Here is a 22,717-nt window from a genome sequence, read left to right as displayed (position 1 = left end):
GGCACCCAACAACTTTAAGCACTGTAAGCCACCTTGCCAAAAATACTGATTATGCTCTTGATATTAACTGGTTAGCTAATTATTGTAGTATTCCAACATTATTTAAAACCTTACAATGTAACACCTACATGTAAACATTAAAATTGCTACGCAAATGAAATACACAATCGGGTTGGATTGTTTTCCATTGACAAAACCCATTGAATACACAGGACCACACAGCAGAAAGCATGGTGTAATAGCCTGTGAACTGTCCTTTACTATTCCACACAGCCTTTCAATGCTAATAGGGAGGAATTGGCACCCACTTACTAACATGCCTCATCAAAGCACCTACACATTTCTGTGGAACTCTTCATTGTGTTGTAGAACAGTAGATTTTGTAGAATTTAAAATCAACTACTCTGTAACAGAAATATAGTACACATGTTTATGTTTATGACTAACTGACCTGCTTTTGTCTGTGGTCAAAGCAGGTGTCTGATATGCTGTAAAGCAGGGTTGTTTCTGTTTAGGATTCAAAGCTCAGGTAGGTGCCAACTTCATCAGACCAAACCCTTCCCTGCTTCAACTAGAGTCAGCTCTGAAAAATTAATATAATTGCTTCACATTTGCCACATGTAACTGAGAAGGTTGGTTTCCCCTGTATGTGGCAGCCACTTACTGTGGAGCTGGGATGTCACACAGGTAGAGGTTTGGCCAGAATGCAAAATATCTAATACAGAGGACTTGATAGGCATTTGTTATGCTAATTTTCTTCTTTTCTCACTTCCTGGAATTTTTAAACGGATATCTGTTTCAGAGCGTGTGTGATTCAGGAAATAAGGAACCGACACTGTTCATTCGCCTCGTGCATATGGCATGGAGCATTATATAAATGATAAAGACAGTTGCAGGGGGCCTTAATAATTTAATACAATATCACAGTATGGTAGGATCTTGCACAAAATTGATGCAGTAGCTGTTCTGTTTTATACAGTCAACACACGATATAGTACTTTGCAATACACTGATCCAACAAGAGACGCAAAGAATTATAGTTACCTGTGCAAAAACGTGTTATCTTCGTTAGACTGAATTATCAAGATCAAAACACGCAAGAATGGATTCGACATTCCTGTAGCCTGTGTCCGCAACCATCGAGGCAACTCGGCCGTGGATGAGAGACAACGGGGGGGAAAATATCATCATTAAACTATTTCCAAATGCATTTTAACTGCAGCGGCCGTACTTGGTTTGCGAGTGCTCGGCGGGCGCATGCCGCTTGCAGTGCGGTCATGTGACGGCTCCTTTCCCCCCTATAGTTCTCCGTTAAAAAGCTTGAAGGCAGTAGAGAGCCAGCTACACTTCAATCTCGGGCTCTGGCGTGGCTGGATGTGGGGACACGTCCGTCGGACTCACCTTAGTTTCTTTTAATTACGAGGCTTTAATAAACTTTAAAATGGCCGGAGCAATTATTGAGAATATGAGCACGAAGAAGTTGGTGATTGTAGGAGTTATTCTGCTCATATTCCAAGTGTTATCGTTCCTTGTTGGAGGCTTGATTGGTAAGTTGAGCTTTATTCAGTTTAATGCTCTCCCGTGTTGGATCCTTTGTTAGCTGTTTGTTACAGTATCATCGACTCACTCCTGCGATCTAATTGGTACTCTATTGTGAATCGAGACGTGGACCTCCGTGGGACTCCGAACGTGCTTCGTTCTTTCTAGTGGTTTATTTTTAAGATAGGAAAGTTTTGGCCTAGTTTCAGTAGTTATATGACGATTGTTAAAGAAAGAAACATCTAGAGCATGGCGACGGATTCTGTTAAAAGTAGCTTGGATTTAAGTTTCCGTACTGCAGTCGGTTTTGGTTTTTAAAAAGCGTACCAGATCACGTTTTTGTTCACCTTTTTTCCCCTGGCCGTATTCGAGTTGAGTCCCCTTTTCGTTGCTAGCATTATTGTTGGGGTGGAGTGAAAGCATTTCGTGGCTTCTGACCACTGCACAAGCCGTTTGACCGAGGTGCTTTTCTTCCGCTGCTCCGTCTCTCACCGCACTACACACGTATGTGGTATTATCAAAAAGTTGTAGCCCTTGCCTCTTCGTGTAAACGGATTTTTTAAACATTTAAGTCAATGAAGGCGAATGCATTTGGATAAGAACTTGAACTTGTAATAATAGTGGACGTGGACTCATGGACTTTATACTTGAATACGGTGTTTCAATTTATGTGTCATCCCAGATTTGTATGGCACTAAAAGATCATTACTTACATGTACATCGAAGTCAATAGTGTGCGTTATGTTGTGCTGTGACTATTTCTATTGTCATTTTTATTCAATAGAGAGCTTGTAAATTGGTAAACCGATCAGTGGGCAGTGTTGACGATATCAGTGATTTTAAGACAGATGTGATTTTGGGAGTTACTGCTGGAATAGTGAAAGGAAAAAAAAAAATCTGAATCCTGTCATGTAATGCTCATATTTCCAAGCGTTTATGGTTTGGTTGATCATGCAACTTTAATATGGGAATTTCTTTAAAAATATTACAGTGGCATCTGGTTTCGCTTTTATCACTCCTCAAGTTTAACATTTCGACTGCCTTGTTATAGAAACATCTTAAAAAACATTTCCATCGAAAGCTTGTGGGGTTATGTCTGGCTAGAGAAACAAAACGTTTGACTGTGTTCATGAAACATTAAATCCCATCATCAATATGTTAAGTGTGACCAGAGTAACATTTGCGTGCATGCATACAAAGCTTATCCACTCTAAAGTAAATCACGTACGCTTGGGTTAATTTCTAAGAAATATATTTTTTTCCAAAAGTTTTTTTTTTTTTTCCCGGTCTCATTTTAGTCTTGAAATTATATATCGTTGATGAATAAAAGCCCTGGTATTACTTTGTTACCCTTCGTCATGTTTGAAAGGAATTTCGAGGCACTGAATTGTTAAACAAGGTGAATCCCTGAAATATGAGAAGTGAGCTAGTATTGCTGTCAGAAATTGGCCTCTTTCTCCTCCTCCTCCTTCTCTTGTCTGTGCTGTGGCCCAAGGCTGCTTTCTCCCTCTCTCCCGAATCTCTCTCCTGCCTGTATATTTCCTCTCCACTTCATCTAATCCACCTCTTTCCCCTGTGACACACAGCTGTATGCATTCTCTTTTTTCCATCCAATCTCCTGTTGTATCTGGGACCACAGCAGAACCTCTCACATTCCTTCTGTGTGCTTATGAAACACCGTCTGATTACTTTAGGGTCGCTGAGTGTGTGTGTGTGTGTGTTGGCATGTGTGTGTGTATGTCTGTGTTTTGGGGAATTGGTGTGCAGTCACCTAAGCAAGTGCTACTGAACTCTGGCCCCCAGAGGTCCAGAGCTTCTCCAGGATTTCTCTCCAGCAAGGCCCTTCACCTCCCAGTTCGGCTAAAAATTGGCATGGTCGGAACAGTGCAGTTTCCCTCCCTAGTTTTGAGTAGTTGAAAGAAAGTTGGAAAAGCTGCAGGACCGCAGCAGTCTAGGGCCAAGGGTGAGTAGCACAAGGTCACAGTCTCCTTACAGTGTATTGAGTGTCACTGGCAAGGTTTTCCAAGGGGTGGCCTGCGACTTGGCAGCGTCGGCTTCATCGGCCCTCCCTGTCTCTCTCGTCTGTAAAGGCCATGGCTTTGCTGAGGTACTGACTCACCTGTTGCAGTGGCCAGACGACACTACTGTCCGTGCCTCACTGGCCCAGCGTGTGTGAGGAGTACACCCCAGAGGGGCAGAACGGGGCCGAGACGGCCGAGGCCTTGGTAGCGTTTCGTCCCGAGGTGCTCCTCTTTCGAGAGCTGGAGCACACCCAGTTGCCACAGCAGACAGCAGAGCCCGATTCCCCAGTGATAAATTAGCTTGGTGAGGTCGTCCCGCCTGTGTTTGATTTAATGAAGCCGAATGCCATTGTGTTTGCTCGGTGGCCGGTGGCAGCCAGGGTAATTGAGTAGAAAGGCATACTGCTCTCCCTGTTATCGGACAACTTTAACACCGCATGAGGTCACTGGGCTGTAGGCCGCTGTTATTGTGGACACATTGTGCTGAAAATTCGGAGAGCGTTCTCTCGTATCCTGGGTCAGTGGTTAATTTCACTACCAAAGGTCCAGGTTGGTAAATACTGCTTCCTAATTTAAAATAAAAAAAATCATTATCATTTTTCGGGACCATATAGGTCTTGTATGTATTTATCCCATATAGAAAATGCCTAGCCCCACACACACAACACACACATGCACGCAAATATATGCACAATGTTGGTCTGCAAGCTTAGGTGGAGCAGTGAACCTGTTCTTTGCAGAAGGTCGGGACTTCTGAGAGGTGTCAAGGACTTCACCTCCACAGTATAAAAACATGCAGGGGTGGCTATGAAATGGAGTCACTCTGCTGTATAAGTGCTCCTTTCTGTAAATAATTACATGTGACTCCAGCTGCTAACAGAAACCATCTGTAAGAGTTCTGTCCAGAAGTCTGGGACGTTGCTTGGATTTTGATTTTTGTTTTCTGGCAGGCTTTTATGGGAAAGGTTAATTTTTGTGTTTAGCAGAAGTGCTGCTAATCTCTGAATTTGTCAAGCATAATCTCGAAGGGAATGAAGTCTGTAAATTGGTAACCTGAATAAGGATGCGGTTATACCTGAACGCATTGTGTTTGCTATGTTTTTCTGACCCTGTTTCTTCTGACCCCATTGCGTAATTCGGCTTGCCTTTCACAGAGCCCCCGCTGGCCATCACACTGTGAGATCTTCTGCGCATTGCGATGCCGCTTCGAGCGTGATCCTCCATCTTTGAATTTCCGAGCGTTTCTCCCGTGGTCTGGCGTGAATATCGCTCGCATTCTCGTTTTTCTGTCTCCTGCGTTCCCGTCAGACAGCAGATGAAAGAGGTGCTGCTGTCTGCAGCTCCCTCTTCAGCCCAGGGCTAGGGCCTGGTTCTCATTACCTTTTACTTCCTGGTCATTTATCGTCTTCAGGTGTCCTGAGTGACTCAGGAAGAGTTCCATTAGCTGCCATTTAACAAGCACCCACCCCCCCCCCCCCCAGGAAGTGATCTTCAGAGACTGGTACTCTCTAATTCTGTTACTTAGATCTCCCATATAGTGTGACTGCATTTGATCTTTTTTGTTCTTAATCGTGTAGCTTTGGGAGATGGGAACTTGCCTCGTCTTGAGATGCGGACAAGGTGCTCGTTACTGAAGCGCTGACGGCGGCGTAGGCTTCTGGCAGGGTTTCTGCTATGAATTCACCCAGCGATGAACCCTCCTTCAAAGCCCGCTCGCGCCGCTGGGATCGTGGCTGTGTTGCTTCGGAAGGCTGGGTTTTACTTCACAGCTCACGATGTGTTCCACTTTCTCACACTTAAGACGCAGAAAATGGAAGATGCTGCTTTTTACTTAACGTGGGCATGTTTTCTGAGATTGTTTAAAAAGGTCACAGGGTAGGTTTGTTTGCTGCTAAAGCCATGATGCTTTGTGTGAATATTTTCAAGAGGGCAGTTCCACTCTGAATACTAATTATTGCAGTTTTCTTCTATTGTTCTGCCACTTTATGGGAGGCGACATGGTGAAGCCCAAAGGCACTTCTCCATGGCTCAAGTGTTATGGTAGTCATTGAGGAGAGAGTTTCTGAACCAGAGACACAAAGAAGCATTGAACAAAGGCTGAGATGAATAACCGTCCCGGAATAAAATCTGCACGCAGGCTTTGTGCTTATGTGCTGTAGTGGAGCTCCCATGAGTCTGAGCAGCAGGTACGCCGGTGGAATGAGAGAACAAGGGTGGTCTGCTCAAAGTACCAGGCTGTCGAGTTTCGGGGCGGAACATAAGTGCCAAAGCCCTCTTTTCTGCCAGAAATGTAAACCTGGGCGCTGAGGAATGTGCCCCGATGCTCCACCGATCTCGGTATCTGCTCCATATCCACTTCACCCTCAGGCAGTGTTTATACTGCAGAGTGCTGTGGGCTGAAGCTGTTCTCCCACTCCTGCTTCAAAGGCTTCTCGGTGCGTTTGTTTGAAAGGGGCTTTTGGATGAGGTTGGGAGGTTGGGGGGTGGGTGTGGTGGCAGGAAATCACCTCAGTGACTGACCCAGCTGTTTTTGTGCCCCCCCCCCCAGCTCCGAGCCCCACCACCGCTGTCCACTACCTGGCCACCAAGTGCGTGGACGCCCGCAAGCAGCACCAGCGGAGCAAGTGGCTCATGCCCTGGGGCCCCAACCAGTGCGACAAGATCCGCGACTTTGACGAGGCCATGGTGAAGATGATTGAGGCCAATGACATCGTGTTCGCCGTGCACATCCCGCTGCCCAACAAGGAGATGAGCCCCTGGTTCCAGTTCATGCTGGTCATCCTGCAGTTCGACATTGCCTTCAAGGTCGTCAACCAGATAGGTAGGAGACAGGTGTTCTAGGCGTCCCTCTGACACCCCCTGTCTTGGTCTGTTTTTTTTGTTTGTTTGTTTAATTATGACCTTGAAAAATGGTGTGCTGCAGAGCGCTGGTTCAGAATCAGAATCAGACTTTATTGTGTTATGTGCTTTTAACACATACAAGGAATTTGAGTCCAGACAAGTGTCTCTTGTGGTGCATTCACACAATGATTTACATGGTGACAACAACAAATACCATCCAACCATCATGCTTTTCGGCTCCCTGTTGTAAATTACATGACATTATTGTTTAGCAGACGATCTTATCCAGAGCGACTTGCATATTGTACAAGTTTTACATGTTATCCATTTATACAGCTGGGTATTTACTGAGGCAATTGTGGGTTAAGTACCTTGCCCAAGGGTATAGCAGCGGTGCCCCCCCACCGCGGCAGCATCCCACTGTTGTATCTCATCCTGACTGCATGACGTGTTAGTGTTGCTAAAATGTGGGGTTTGTGCGTGTGCTGTGTGGATGTGCGCTGATATTGCAGGCCACAGCATGCTCTGAACGCATGAACACCCAAAGGAATTCCTCTCTCTCTCTCTCTCTCTCTCGCTCTCCTACGGTGGAGTGAATGTCTCGCACACCGAGTGAGCTTAACAATGATGGATGTACTGTTTTCCCTCAGTAGTGGTTGAAGCGCTGGGACTCCCAAATAAGGGCTTGTTTCCCTTACCATTCTGAGGCATAAACAAGCTTAGCTGTAGCGCTCTCAATTTGAAGTTGATAATCGGGAACACTGCTGCTAAGCAGTGGCCATTTTAACTTCTGTTTGTCTTTGCCGGATTCCTCATATACTAACAATCTGTCTCTCCCGAAGTCGTAATTGCATGTGGCAGTCTCAGAAGCATTAAGGCTGCTTCTGTAGGCATGTCCCTACATGTTAGGTGCATTACTTGTATCAATCAACCACTCTCAGCATAGCCCTGTTTGCCCCGAACATGAATATTGTAGTGGCTGCCAAACCAGGAATAGGTTGGAAAGAGCAGCTCCTTGTAAAGGGGGTTGTGTGCGGTCGCTAACTGGCATCTGAGGTGAGGTAACGGGGGGGGCCCTCGTGGTACAGAGACAGACACACAGAAGGGAGGGGAGGGGTGGGCAGAAAGAGAGAGGGAGAGAAAGAAAGAGACAGAAGGCCAGATTTTTCCAAACCACTCCTCAAAGGAAGTTCCGGTGCCGCGCGGTCCTGTCGTAATCCGCCTTTTCCTTGTCTAAACAAGATTGCGGGATTGTTACACCCGTAGCAGAGTGAATATTTTGGGGCCGTTTTTGCCACGGAGACATTGAGAGGGTGGGGACTTGGCACCGGCGCGGGGCCGCCTTTGAATGGGGGGATTAAGGGATAACATGGCCTGGTAATGAAGGGCCGCTAGCGCGCCGAGCGGCCTGGGAAAACCGTGCAAGGACAGGGCTATTCAGGCCAGAGGAGCCTCCGGCTCAGCACTCACTACTCAAGAGGTGCATGCTGGGAAAGGTTGGAGTGGTCGGCAACAGTAGCAAACAGCGAGGGCGAATGAATGAAATCTGTATGGCAATTTTTAAAGTGCCGGTGTAGGTGTGATCATGCTTACAACCATAAGATTATAGGTGTGGAATCCAGGTGGGATATTGCCCTGCGACCCAAGAATTGAGCTTGAAATGCTCAATATTTTCTGCAGTATATAAGAATATTAAAATGGTGCCTGCATGTCACACCATTTTAACATCCATGTATTGCATGAGGATGTCCACTAACCAAATAATGTTCAGTGATGCAAGCAATGTTCTATATTGAAACTGGATCAACACAAAAGAAGGTTTTTTTTTTTTGAGACGCCCCTCTCTATGGTTTTGTCATGGTTTCTTTCATCAGGGACATTTTTAATTATTTCCAGTGGGTTTTAAATTTGATGCCAGCGTGAAGCTGTTGGAACTCCTCGGCTGAAGGAGCTGTGTGCTGGTGTGTTTGCCGTTGGCTGAGGCAGCAGAGCTTTTGAATCATCTCTCCCAGAACCTTACCTGCCCAGCTGCTCCTATTTACCAGCCTGCTCCTAGCAGCTGGGGCAGACTGCCTCAGATCAGCTGCCAAAAATGCTCCAGTGTGGCCCTTGGCCTCCAGGCTAGACGTTAATGAAGGTCTTGCAGTCAACAGAGCAGGGTCTTTTTAATAGGAGCAGAGGGGAAGGCTAGTTATGTTGCAAATATTTTTATAATACACCAGGGATGTTGCATGGGTTTTGTGGTCGTGTTAAGTTGCGTCCCTAAACCAGTCTGCCTGACCATTTTGTACGCATCCTCATTAATAAGTGCTCTGATTTCAGAATGTGAACCCAGTGTCCATGCTTTCTAATTGAGGCTACTGCCGAATAAATAAGTCGATACTCTTTATTTATTTTTTTCCTTGCCACCGAACGTGCGATCCCCAATGCGAGGATTGAATTAATTGATAAAAGAGGTAACATAACCGTAAACAGAGGTCCGATCCCCCCTACCCTCGGCTCAATAAAGCCGGTCCCCGAAATGAATACCCCAGCAACAACCAGGCCTGGCAGGGCTCCAGCAATAACACAGCTGTTGAAATGGCTTAGTCGCCGTGGCGATGGGCGCAGCTCTGAGGCGGAATGTTTGTGTGCAGTAAGCTGACATTCAGGCTCTTGGCAGAGGCGGTGGGGCCGGGAGAGAGATAGTGGGGAGAAACTGCCAGTAAGAAAACCCTCCAACCCCCCTCCCCAATCCCTGTTCTCACCACAGAGTTTTCTTTTTTTTCCTCTCCCCTCTCTGGCTTGTTTCATAACAGCACAAGAGTTTCTTTAGAAATGTGAAGTGCAGTGGCGCGACTGTGCAATCCGATCTAAACCGGAGAGGCCGCGGTTTCTCGCGGCCGTACCCCGGCCCCCCCGTGCCATCAAAGGCACTGTGGAGCCGCCCAACGAGCAAATCGGGGGCCCCTGTCCGCTCCTCCAGGGCTCCCAACAGCGTTCCTGTGTCACCCTGTGCCTATGGAGGAAACTGAGGTGGGAGGAGAGGCTTCTGAGCGGCAGCGTGGATGGGTCTGTCTGCTCGTTTTTTTCCCTCTGGAGGATCCCATGACGAGGAGCTCTGTGTACCTCCCATGTTTTTGGAAGAAGACTGTGCACATCCTTTTCCTAAAACGGAGCGGCTTGGTCGTCAAACCGACACTTCTGTGAATGTTTAGCGGGATAAAGTGACATCACCCAAGGACCGAGCCCAGTTTCCCTCCAGCTTGAGTGTTTATTCCTGTTTCTGGGAAGTGTTTAACATTTTTAAGAGGAACCGGGGGCAGAAATGAAGTGTCACCTGAATGAGCAGCTTAACAGAACCCACTATTGACATATTCCCAGGGTGAGCTGGACGTACCCTTTTGGGAGTTTAGACAGGCTTCTACCCCTGGCATTCTCCTAGAAGGCCATGTCTGTGTGTCAGTCATCAGGGATTAATTTTATTTCAAAGGCCCTGTACCTCTGTGTTCATTTAGGATCTCCACTTCATGTAGCTGTTTCAGTAATCAAATCAACAATGGATACTTCCGTTGTTTATTAAGGAGGAAATTGTAGTGCATTTCAGCAATGTTACAATGTATAATACTACACTGAGTGTCAAAAGCCCCCAGAAATGTCTACATGTGCGCGTTTAGAAAAAATGTGTTGTGCGTTTTGATAGTGAATGTTTTTTGGCATCAGTGTAATTGATCATTCATGACTTGCTATGGTGTGCTCGGTGACTTTGACTTTGACAATGAGGCTGTGTTTACGCAACAGTAAGACGTTTTGGTGCAGCTGAGGTGGTTCCAGATGCTGGGTATCAAGTGTGGTGAAAATGAAGCTGAAAAAATAAAGCACCAAATCTGCCCTTTTAATCAAGGCAAAGCTGCGCTTGTGCCATTGCTACGTATGAAGCTGGATTAGGTGCTGCTGCCTGCAACAGATACACAGGTTGTCTGGAAAACTAAAGTATCTTTGGTAGCAGGTACACTTTTTATTGACAATGCATGATGGGTATGTTAATGCTGGTTTTAGATTTATCAACAGGGCCTCTGTTATGAGCATCAGACCAGCACTGGAGCTGATGTAGCTGTACAGCAGTGATGTAGTGTTTTCACGTGGCTGCAGGTGCTTCTCGTGGGGATTTGTGTCCCACTCTCTCGGCCCGGGACAAGCACGTGCATGTTCACTCGTCTCTGAGCCCGAGGTGCCACATGCCATCCCAGTCTGTTTTTTCTGTTTGATGCAGTACAGATAAGCCACAGAGGAACGACATGATGCTGTCTAGATCCTGGTGAGGTGTTGTGACTCTGCCAGATCATGGCCTTTCGCTGATAGTCTTTGTTTGTGGATTATAAAACGCAGGCTGTGAACACTCCAGACTGAAAATGAGGGTAAACTCTCTTAGCCCAGCCTTGAACAGTCAGATAATGTGACCATGTTTTTGTCTTGGTTTCCATAGTGGAATGGGTCCTTTCTGTGTGTTATTTGCACCAGTGTTGACATTCAGGGGGGTCAAGTCGCCTGACTTGAGGTGATGTACTGCTTTTGCAAATCCATAAATGTGTATTAGGGTCAGCCATGTGCTATCAATTAATCAATGTCAAAAATGTTTTATCAATATCCAAAATCCTCAATTGTATTTTTTCAGAAATGGTACATACATGTCTTGATGCATCTTTGTGCACAGTGTGTTACATATTATGAAAAACATTATCAGAAATTACCACAATGCTGTGTAATATAATGTTACACAGGGTGAGAGTTCGCTTATGTATTTTAGAAGGTTACACTGTAACTCAAAGGCATGTTCAGTTGTGTTCATCTGTATGGTTGGGTTACTGTCTGTCACTGAGACCTGTGTGTTTTGCAGAGGACGGCGCGGTGGCCACCATTGACGTCGGCCTGGCCTACCGAGACGACACGGTGAGCGAGTGGACAGAAATGGCCCATTCCATCGAGCAGCGCAAGCTCAACTGCAGCTTCACCACCAGCAAGGTAAGCAAATGGGCCCCTGCTTGCGAGTCATGTGACCCTCCGCGGTCGTCACATGACTCTACGCGGTCATCGCGTGACCTTCTGCAGTCGTCCCTCGCCTTGCTGTTGCCGATTCTGAACCCCTCTATCTGCGTCCGCGCCCCCCAGACGTACGAGAACGAGGGGCGCTACTACGAGTGCGACCTGCTTCCCTTCATGGAGCTCGGGAGCGTCGCTCACAAGTACTACCTGCTCAACATCCGCCTGCCGGTCAACGAGCGCAAGAGGATCAACGTGGGGATCGGAGAGATCAAGGACATCCGGCTGGTGGTGAGTCCCAGCACGCCTCCGTCTGCTTTCAGACCTAATTATGCAAGCGTGTATCCCTCAGATGTGCGAAACCTAAATGATGCAAGTGTGTAAGTCTCATGAAAGTAAATGCACACAAGGAGTAGCTTGGAGCACGCTGCAGCCTCAATTCCATCAAACGGAAAGCATGGCATGCAGGCCAATCAGAAAATTATCATTTGTGATACTGTGGGCTCTACAGTCTTCAAACTCCAACCATATTAATAATTTATGGCAAGAGCATTAATCAATATCCAAAATCTATACCCCGTTTTGTTTTTTTTTTTTTAAACATGCATATGTATTTGTACCTCATGGTATATAAAATTTTACCTGTTGTAACATGTTATACTGTTTTTATTTGATAATGATAATTATAAGGCATAGTCAGTTTTATTTAATGAAAGGTGGTAAGCAGGATGGTATGAAAGAGAGTGCTTATTCTTTTCCAGGTGTTGTGCTCCTCCTTTCATTTCTGCCTGAAACAAAAATCAACAGAAAATGTTTCAGTATCTAGTATAAATCCTTTAACGTGGTTATACCAGTGTTTTCCAGAAATTTCTTTTGAGAGTAGTACACTGTTGTGCCCTGACTACACATATCACCAATCAGAATATTTTCATCTTTTAAATCTCTTAAAAGAAAAAGAAAAAAAGAATAAAAAAAAAAAAATCTGATACTCAGTGGTGCTCAAGCATGGTTCTACCACCTTCATAATATAACCGAATGTGAGAACAGATATGAACGTTCTTGTTCTGTAGCGAGTAATGCATTCCGCTCTTTTTCCCCCACAGGGCATCCATCAGAACGGGGGCTTCACCAAGGTGTGGTTCGCCATGAAGACATTCCTCACACCCAGCATCCTCATCATCATGGTGTGGTACTGGAGGCGCATCACGCTCATGACGCGGCCCCCCGTCCTGCTGGAGAAGTAAGCCCCCCCCCCACAGGAAGCTGCACAACTGCTGCTAATGCATGTCAAGTGCCACGCTGTGACTGCTCGCACCCCCTCCCTCTCGGGCTGCGCGTCCGGGGACAAACGCGCTGAAATATTGATATGAAGCGCCAGCGCCCCGCTGGACAGAGAGCCCCGAGGCACCCCTCGGGGTGAACCGTTACGTCTTTATTATAAGCCTCAGAATGCTTGTGCCTTCTGACCGCTTCATGATAGGCACTGGTAAATGTTCATCAAGGTTTATGTTAACTGACATTGCCTTTGACATTGGCGTCTGACCGTGTTTTAGGAGCAGATGTAGAAAGCCGTGAACAGTCGTCATACCGCACCTTTTGGAGTTTTGCAGCCATTGTGCGTTTGTTATATAGGCTGTCTAATGTGCGCTGCAGAGTCTTTTCCATTGTTGCAGTGCAGTTGCAACAGGGCAAGAACGAAATCTAAGCGAGAGCCAAAACTCTTGATACGTACCGCTGCTAAAATGCAGCACTCCGCCAGCGTGTTGGAGCCGCTGAGGCAGTCGTGTTGCTGTTACACAATAGATGGGCCCTTTTCTTCTTTTTTACACAGGCACTCATCCTTCTACCTATCAGCTCAGAGATGCTCGTTCCCAATGCATGAGAGCTCTAGAGCTGCATCCCTAGCAGTATCTGGGGGGTGGAGGGGAAGGGGGGGGGGGTGATGATTTTTTTATGCTGTAAAAGCTTTGCCGGTTGTCTGATGTCATGCTACTCCACGGGGGCATCAAGATGGAAATCGGAGACCTTTTTAAACTTGAGGGGGGGGTTAGGGGGGAGGTGGAGAGACATGCCTGCATTTCAGGTGCTCTCAGCTGTAACTCTTGTGGGAATGGAGCCAAAGCAAGCTCCCACTTGACCCAAGTGCAGGTTGGCAGACATTGTTGAATAAGCTCGAATTTGACTGAAAGCACCACTGGCCAATGACTGCGGTTTATGTTCCAAGTTATTACGCCCCTACGCCTCCGGCCTTGGCTTGCATCTCAGAACACACACGCATTTTAAATCAATTTATCAGTCTCCCTGTTGCCGGGTTTGCCATATGCCTTTACTGCTCCATGACCACTCTCTTTCCTCTCCTTTTTGGATGAGCTGTGTGGATTCCTTGTTGTCTGGATGAATTCCTGTCCACTTGGGTTTGCGCTGGCCCAGGTTAACTGTGCTGTCCCTAGCGAGCAGTTTGCTCTTGGAACAGACATGCAGAGGCACTGAGATTTCGTCTATCGGTTCCGCTGTCGGGGACCCTTAATGGATTAAGCTCTGGGGAGGCCCCGACGCCTGCGCCGGTCCCATTTTAAGCATTACCCGTCTCAGCCCCCGCCCCCGCCCTCCCTGCAAGCGTGGGACATTCCTCGCATGCCAATGCAATGTGGTTTCTCTGTTCCTCCGCTCCACGCTGAGGTATTTCTCGACATTTAGCTGGCTGGAATGCGATTCATGTTTTCAGGAGTCAATTTTTAGCCCGGCTGATTCCCGCCCCCCAACACCCCCCCCCACCAATTACCCCTAATCTTGCACCAGCAGGCAAAGCAGATCCTCATGCTCTTTGTGGCCTCACTGTTCCATTCTGTTGTTTGATGTGGGGTCTTGCGTTCTGTGTGTGTGTGTGCGTGCGTGTGTGTGCGTGCATTTTCAGGGTAATCTTTGCACTGGGCATCTCCATGACCTTCATCAACATCCCGGTGGAGTGGTTCTCGGTGGGCTTCAATTGGACCTGGATGCTGCTGTTCGGGGACATCCGGCAGGGCATCTTCTACGCCATGCTGCTGTCCTTCTGGATCATCTTCTGCGGAGAGCACCTGATGGTCCGTACCGCCACGTCCCAGATCAGGCCTCTGCACTGCATGGCTGAAGAAACTGTACAGAATGTGGTGTTCGTGGTGGTGGTGGGGGTTTGTTGGCTCTGAATAGGGGAAATTTCTACTTTGATTTTAGTAGTGCTGAGAACCACAAATGTGATAAGGGTTTCAGTGGAGGTTTGTACGATGATGCAACCCTGAGGTTTTTCAAATTCCATTCCTCTCTCCCGAGACAGGATCAAACGGAAAGAAACCGCTTCGCGGTGTACTGGAAGCAGGTTGGGCCCATCGTCTTTGGTTCCTTCTGTCTGTTCATCTTCGACATGTGTGAAAGGTGAGCCTCTCCCTGATCTGCTGAACCTCTCAGAGGTTCTTTGTGAATTGTGTGCGAAATGTAATACCTGCTTGATTTGTTCTGTAAAAAAAAGAAAAAAAAAATTACCCCTTCGGAAAGATCTTGCATTTTATAACTCAAACCATTCCCTTAGATCAGTTTTCAAAAGTTGCTATGGTATCAGTTAAACAATATTTTTTGTTACTCATAGTAGTACAATACTTATATTAAAATAAAAATAAAATAGTAAAAAATAGTAACCAATAGTAATGGCAAACAGTTACTATTGTTTGCACTTACACCATTCTGCACTTAAAAGTGTGCAAAACCTTACAGACAGTTGGGGGGTATTAGGCACAGGGGTTTATACAGCAAGGAGTAATTGTGACAGTTGACAGTTGGCCAGCTGGACTGACTGCTTGCCCCGGTGATTTATGGGTAATTCAGGGGAAGGTGGCAACTCTGACATGGATGAGACAGATTAATGGCGCTTGGCAGAGGGGTTTGGAGGTGGATGTGTGGGGATCCAGGAGCTGCAATAAAGAAAAGGCGAGCGTTCCCCTGCGCCAGTGATGTCACTCGGCCCCACGGATGAAAATGTCACCCGGCAATTCAGCTGGGCGTAAATCACGCCTGGCGTGCACTGGGACAGCTGGCGGGACCTTTCCGAGATTGATTTCTCTTCGCTTCTTGGTGCCTCGTCACCTCTGCTGGCAGAGGGAGCCCAAATGGTGATTTCTGTGAGCACAGGGAGTACGCTGCAGAATTGGTTTGGCTGCAGGGAGGAAGTCGCTCAAATAATGACTTTCTCAAATCTACTGTGTTTTAAAAAAAGCTGGCCAGACATGACCTTTTTTAAAGCATACACACTGAGGCCTTGTATCCACACCTTTTGGCTCCACGCATGTTTTGGCACAACTGCAGTAACAGACTGCACTCGGTGCTGTTGTGTGTTCACATGCACACGTGCGAGTGGAGCATTGATTCTGCCCGTATGTACAAAGAGCAGGACCCGCTCACATTTCGTACGACCTTGAGACGACCATCATTCTAATAAAGCGAGATCTTAATATAATTAAGAGTGTCTGCAAGCACACTTCTCACTATAGATGATGGATGTATGTGTTGAAGATCTAACCTAGATCTTGTGGCACAACAGCAGTTTGTCTGACTCCAGATCATGTTCAAATATTCATGTTGGAGGTCAAATACTTTTTAAGGAGGGGCAGTGTAGTGTAGTGGTAAGGAGCACGGCTTGTAGGTTGCTGGTTCCATTCCCCGCTGGGGCACTGCCATTGTACCCTTGGGCAAGCTACCTAACCCACAGTTGCCTCAGTAAATATCCAGCTGTATAAATGGATGACATGTAAGACTTGTAACCTATGTAAGTCTCTCTGGATAAGAGCATCAGCTAAATGACAATAATGGAATGTATGTAGACACTTATCACACAGCAATCAGAGATGCTTCTTATAATTTCTGAAAGTATTGATAGATAGGCAATATCTCAATGATTGAATGAACCACCAGCTGAGTGCACAGATGTCTGTGGCACAGTGATTACTGGTAGTCAGTAATGCTATTGGGTCACACAAATAGGTTAAAGCTTATTAGCATATCAAGAGGCTGCTTTTGTTGTCAGCTTCCAGTGGGACTTACAACGGCTTTTGCCACTCTTGCTTGCAACAGTGTGGTGCTGCTTGTCCGTCTGTCTGGCTGTCTGACAAGTAAAACACATTAAGGGCAGAAGAGCAGATACCCTGAGAATATTTTGACTCAGTGTGAATGTGGGCATTTTTTTAGGGCAGCTTGAAAGTGTTTTTCGGGTAATGTCTGCCGTTTAAGAGCATGAAGAGCCAACACTAAACGGCAAGCTGTGTAGAACAGCGCAGGCTTTCCCATGACAAATACCGCCCTTCAAACAACGGGCAGTTTGCAGAAGGTCTTATTGATGGTTTTCAAATATTAGCCCTCAACAAATAATGCCTTGCTTCGTAAATTCAGGGGACACTTTCATGGCTTGGACCTGTCCTCTCTCTACAGCTTTAGATGCGTATTGTTTCCAAATCTCTGTCTAGTCAGTTGTTCTCAAGCAGCTGCAGTAGTTTTAAATTTGTAATAAATTGAATGTGTTCATAAGGCTATTCCTGTAGGTGGTCATGCTTGGTTATCATTTTGCACAGTGAGGATTCATTTCACACAGGTGTTTAAAATCTGTTGAATTTCTTCTTGAATTTCTTCTTTTTCTTCTTTTTTTTTTTTTTTTTTTTTTATTCCAGAGGGGTCCAGCTGACGAATCCATTCTACAGTATCTGGGCATCGGAAGTTGGGACAGAGCTTGCCGTATCCTTGGTTACAGAGTTGAAGGGGTTTAGATGTTCCCAGCTGAAACCATAACATAAAATCTCACAGGAGAAAAGTTTAGTTTTGCTGTAGTTCCAGAATCATTTCCATGTTTTACTGGAAATGTTTGGATTTCCACCCAAGCAGTGGTTGTATTAAATATTATATTTCTGCTCCACCGAAACAAGGCAATAAGCCCAGTGTTTTTAAAGTTCAGGCTGGAGTTGGGTTGCCTTTATTTTCAGTGCGACTTCATCTAAATTCACCTTCACACTACCCTCAGTTCTTTCATAGCAACTCCAGCTGCAACCACTCACTCGCATAAAGATGCACCTAGTTGGTTCATTTTTGGTACCTATCTAGGACTCAGTCCTGCAAAATCAATTCATTCTATTGAGATCTACCAGTTTTTTTTATTTAAAGGATTGTGACCTGCATTCCTTGTTTGAATGCTTAAACAAACTGCCTTGATCTTTGAGTAGTCCAACTTCTCAGTGGCTTTCCCAGAATCCATTTCTTCCCCTTTCCCATCTTTCCCATCAGCCCCCTCTGCCTCAGGCAGTAACAGAGTGGATATGTATGCAGCTCATGCCTTGCCTGTCCCGGACCTGTTTTATTAATCTGGGGGAATGCTTCTGACGACAAGCCTGGCAAATCCCAGCTGAGAACCCGAGAGGCCAATTTAATGCAAGTTTAATTAGCACTGTTCTTCCCCCAAAGACGAGTTTCAGAAGCGCTGTGTCTCTCACCGACGCGCGCGGCCCTCCCCTCCGCCCACATTCCAGCCCTATAAAAAGACAGCCTTTTCTTCAGCCAGCCGAGTGGAACATGACATATTTGTTTGCTTTTGAAGCATTTATGAGGATTTCTCTTCTCGGGAGCAGGGGTGGCATTTTGTCAGACGCGCTCTTGGCTGCCTTTCATTTGTGTCACTAGGCTGAGATAAGACGGCCTGATTAGTTGCAGTCGCCGTGAACAAGGCCGTTTCTGTCCCCCCCCCACCCCGGCCTCGTCTCTCCTCTGGGAATCCCCCCCTTGCACCGCTGGAGCGGAACGATGTGTTCCAGCCCTGCTCGTTTCTCTCCTGCATCAAACCCCCCGCACACCTCCGCGGCTCTCAGAGATCTCCCCGTCCTCCTCTCCGCTAATGTGGGGTGTTCCCAGTCAACCCTCGCGCTGCTGGTTTATATAAGCTGCACCGAGGAGAAGGGGGGGGGGGTTCTGGATGAAGGCCAGGCAGGTCTGGGCACGGAGACGATGGAGCTGTCTGATTTTTCGCTCCTCTCCAGGTCCTCTTATTGATGAGCATCCTCATTTGGATAAGTGACACACAACTCATTTATTTTAATGCGGCAAGTGGCTCAGTAACCGTTCTGGAACTCCGCAGATTGCTGTCCTGTCCACACTGGTGTCCCATGTGTGTGTGCGCACTGGGATAGGCTGTCAGTCCGTCTGTCTGTCGGTCTTAAAATGCACTTTTTTTTTTCTACCAGTCATCATTTTATCTTCGTTTCATTTGAATGCGCTTGTGTTCTGAATCAGAATCATACTCTATTGGCCAAGAATGCTTCTGCGCATATAAGGAATTTGACATCAACATCAAAGTGACAACAACAAATACCAAACAGTAGTGATTCCACCCTGCATGATTATGCCCTACTGGTGCTTGCATGAATTGAGTCTTTTGGATCGGTTGGCTAGGCTCTGGGGCAGAGCAGAAATCCACCCACGCAACAGCTCTACAGCACCTGGTTTGAATAGCCCCTGTCCGGAGGAACGTTCTCAGCTATGTTGGAAGGCGATTTGGGGTTGTTTGGTTACGCGTGTTTGTTTGTAAGTTTGAGGCGCGTTGGCTTCCTTCGCGAGTTTCTCCTTGACTGAACCCGCAGATGGCCTTCATCATTGTGGCCGGAATCTGTGCATGCCTCTACTTCCTCTTCCTGTGTTTCATGGTTTTCCAAGTGTTCCGCAACATCAGCGGGAAGAGGACGTCCCTGCCAGCCATGTCCAAAGCCAGGCGGCTGCACTACGAGGTGAGGAAGGGAAGGGGCCTACAGGCACCCCTGCCCAAAATCGCAGCCTAGGAGTTCTTCCGTTTCAGGATGGTCATTTTGAGTGAAAAAATTAAGATGGTGTACCTTTAGTATATGTTAAACAACATTTGCATTAATTTCATTTCAAATTTAAAAAAAAAGGAAAATGTGTAAAAAAAAAAAAAAAAAAAAATCTTGTAAGTCTACATTTGTTTAAAGTTAAATGACAAAAGTAGGCCTGAATAATATTGGTCCCAGTGAGTGCTTGCTTTGGAAATGTACATGCTTTTAATAGGCTTAGTGATGTGTAGTTTTGTTATCAGCAGTCCTGTTGGAGTTGATAAAAACTTTATTTTTTTAGGGACTCATCTTCCGGTTCAAGTTCCTTATGCTAGTGACTCTGGCATGTGCAGCCATGACAGTCATCTTCTTCATCATCAGCCAGGTGGGTCCCAGACCGGCCTGGAATTTACACTCTGATTCCCACAGCCAAGAATGTAATTCTGTACACAGGACTGACCAGATGTAATGAGGTGACCGTTGCTGAAGGAATCTGAGATCTTGCAGCAGATATCCCAGCGTTTGTCCTGCAGAAAGTCTCATTGCTGTGTCAGTCGGTAATGCATGCTCAGAAAGCCACTTGAGCAAATGGAGTCCAGATGTCATTCCCTCTGAGTTTGATGGGGGTTAGTTAGTCATGGAACACTGGCTTTTTTGGCCAGTACATGACTGCCTCTGAATATGTGCACTACAGTTCCTAATAGTGGGGTATTTTCAAGTGTCCCTTTTCAAATTTCAGTCTTTTTAGCTGGTCATAAGGTGATTATGAACAGGAGCACTTTCACTGCAGACTTTAACTTTAATGTCAGTGTGCCATCCCATGATCATCCTTTTCATTTTTGTTTTTTTTTTTTGGTTCACAGTGGAATTAAAGTTCTTAAACTTTTGCTTAGGGTCACATTATTCATCTGCTTTGTAGATACATACTATTTGACTGATTTTTATAAAGACTGATTTCTTTCTGGACTTATTGAGGTCATATTGGATACCAAGCTCTAGGGTACATCTGCGGGGTCCTTTTTGGGATTGGATCCCATGACCTTCAGGTCTGGCATTCAGTGCTGCCTCCTGCTACAGGGGTTTGGGTGTGTTCTCGCTGTGTGGTGCAGATGCTGGCCCGTCCGCTCCTGGGTGTTCATACTCTTGTGTTTTCTGTGCGTGCAGGTGAATGAAGGCCACTGGCACTGGGGAGACTACACCGTGCAGGTCAACAGCGCCTTCTTCACCGGGATCTACGGCATGTGGAACCTATACGTGTTCGCCATCATGTTCCTGTACGCCCCCTCACACAAACGCTACGGAGACGAGCAGTCCAACGGTAAGGCCGCATGAGCCTTAGGCATGACGAGTGATGTTGCAAAGGTTACCTCTGCGCAGGTGGAAGGGGTCGATAACCTGTCCCTGTTGGTGAAGGGGAGCGAATTAAGCATGAGGTTACTTTGGAGAAACTATTAGCCAATAAGTTCAGTGATGGCTGTTTATCCTCTTCTGTCATTACTGACCATAATGTACACTCGTGCTGTATATACCGTTTGTTAATCTTTGCTGTAATTTTATACATTGATAATTATTCCAATCTGCCAAAGATCTTGTTATGATGGTAGAAGGTATGAAAACCATTGGAATGTTATACACATTGTTTTAATTGCAGGGTATGTAACTTTGTCTTCATTATATCCTAACGCCTGTTTGGGGGAGAGAACCTGCACGTTTTGCCTCTTGTCTCTGACAGTACCTTTCCCCCTCAGCACAGTTTTCTTGGGGGAAGTGTTTCCAGGAAAGGGTGTGGGTCTGTGGGCACAGACGAGGCAAAGTGAGCCCCTCCTTAGCCAACATGGGTGTTTCTAATGTAGCCTGGGCTTTGTTCCAAAGGCGATTTAATTAAAAACATTAATCTCTGATGGTTTGGGTTTTCTTTTTTTTCTCCCTCCTGGAAAGCGTCCCTGCTATCCAGCGGGGCCGAGATGCTCAACAGCTGTCTCCAACGAGACTCCACCCGCCTCATGGACTCTTCAAATTAAATGCCTCAGAGTTGACTGTGCTTTTTTTGCACGGTCACCAAAACCAAACATCCTCGTGACCAGACCACTAAGGACCAATCACGAGGCAAAGAATGTGACCAGAACACACCCCTAGTTCTGTCATGGTCATAGATTGTGGGACCCTGACTCATTTTCACAAATATTGCAAGCGCCTAAGGTGCAGAACCTGAGGTGATTGTATGAGCATACTCTTATGCGCTATTCACAGCAGTTACATGGGTAGACATCAGAATGTTTTGTTTTTCTTGTGCTGTACAGGTGATCTGGGAGTCAACAGTGGAGAGGACATCCAGCTGACCACCACCATCACTCATGTGGACGGCCCCACTGAGATCTACAAGATGACTGGAAAAGAAGCCCAGGAGTAACCCCCCCTTAACCTAGCTTCACTGTGCTTTTTCACCCCCAAATCCCCCCTCCCCACATTGTCCAAAAAATTTGAACGTCATCGGTACTTCTTGTCCATGCGTTGCTATGAAAAGTCCAAATGTAATCCATTTTACACTCCCTGCTACTCTGAAACAGGTCAACTTGTGCTTTACCAAATCAGATGTTTCTCTTGTGGCTGCCCGGCTTCAATAAAAGCTGTTAGTAGATTTGGAGAGGTGGTTAATAAGGACGTAGCGCCCCCTGGTGGTACACTGAGGGACAAGATTGGAACTGGCACTGTGGTCTGAGGTAACTTTTGTTCCAAGGCACTTTTGCTCACCTTGTGAGAGGGAACTGTTTAAGTTCTTGGAAACATCTGGTACTAAACAGGAAGGGAGGGAAGTATAGTTTTCTTTATGTTGGAAACTTGCTGGCTGCTTGACTGCCTTCCAGCCAATAAAGAAATAAGAGATGGGCAGTTCATTTTTTTTGGCAAATATTGGACATCATGTGATGTGTGTATTGCACAATTCTTAAAAGCTGACCACCCTTCTGAAATTCTGGAGCATCCGATTGGTGTAAAATGTGTACAGTTAAACATTTTGATGGTGTCTTCCATAGTCCATTATAAACATAAAACACAATTCTGAGCTTTCAGTACCCCCTGTCCATTACATAGCTATCACTTCTGTATGAAAAGTAAACTTCCCACCTAATCAACTAGCATATATGTACTTGTGGAGCTCTGTATTATACTTAAAACTACTGAGTTCAGCTGTCTTTCGCGAACAGGGTGTGGGATCTCTGACACTGGGCTCAAGAGTGCATGGATATTCTGAATGCCTTCGTGGTATACAGAGTTCATTATGTTATGATGTAGATATATTTTTTATAAAGTGCTCATTTGTATGCGTAGGGAAGACTTGCATTTAGATGTATCACCAGTTGTCAGTTGGTGGAATACTTTTCAAGATGTTACAGATGTTGTATGACACATGAGAGTGTAGATTTTTGCTTTTTATGCTAATTTAAATAAAAC

At 46.1% G+C, this 22,717-nt stretch overlaps 1 protein-coding gene across 1 annotated transcript; it reads left to right on the top strand.

The window, feature by feature from the left end:
• Positions 1 to 1,441: 1,441 nt before the first annotated feature.
• On the top strand, positions 1,442 to 22,686 carry wls (Wnt ligand secretion mediator). Its single transcript, XM_036553970.1, has 12 exons — positions 1,442 to 1,547; positions 6,109 to 6,381; positions 11,278 to 11,402; positions 11,550 to 11,711; positions 12,524 to 12,660; positions 14,335 to 14,503; positions 14,734 to 14,831; positions 17,111 to 17,174; positions 19,064 to 19,207; positions 19,569 to 19,652; positions 20,432 to 20,585; positions 21,568 to 22,686. The coding sequence occupies exons 1-12, from the start codon at positions 1,442 to 1,444 to the stop codon at positions 21,675 to 21,677; spliced, it is 1,626 nt and encodes a 541-aa protein (XP_036409863.1). The 3' UTR covers positions 21,678 to 22,686.
• The last annotated feature ends 31 nt before the right edge of the window (positions 22,687 to 22,717 follow it).

The sequence above is a fragment of the Megalops cyprinoides genome, chromosome 20 (assembly GCF_013368585.1).
Source record: "Megalops cyprinoides isolate fMegCyp1 chromosome 20, fMegCyp1.pri, whole genome shotgun sequence".
Lineage (NCBI taxonomy): Eukaryota > Metazoa > Chordata > Actinopteri > Elopiformes > Megalopidae > Megalops > Megalops cyprinoides.
Note: the sequence above shows the minus strand (reverse complement) of the source record. Positions and strands in the feature narration are given on the sequence as shown.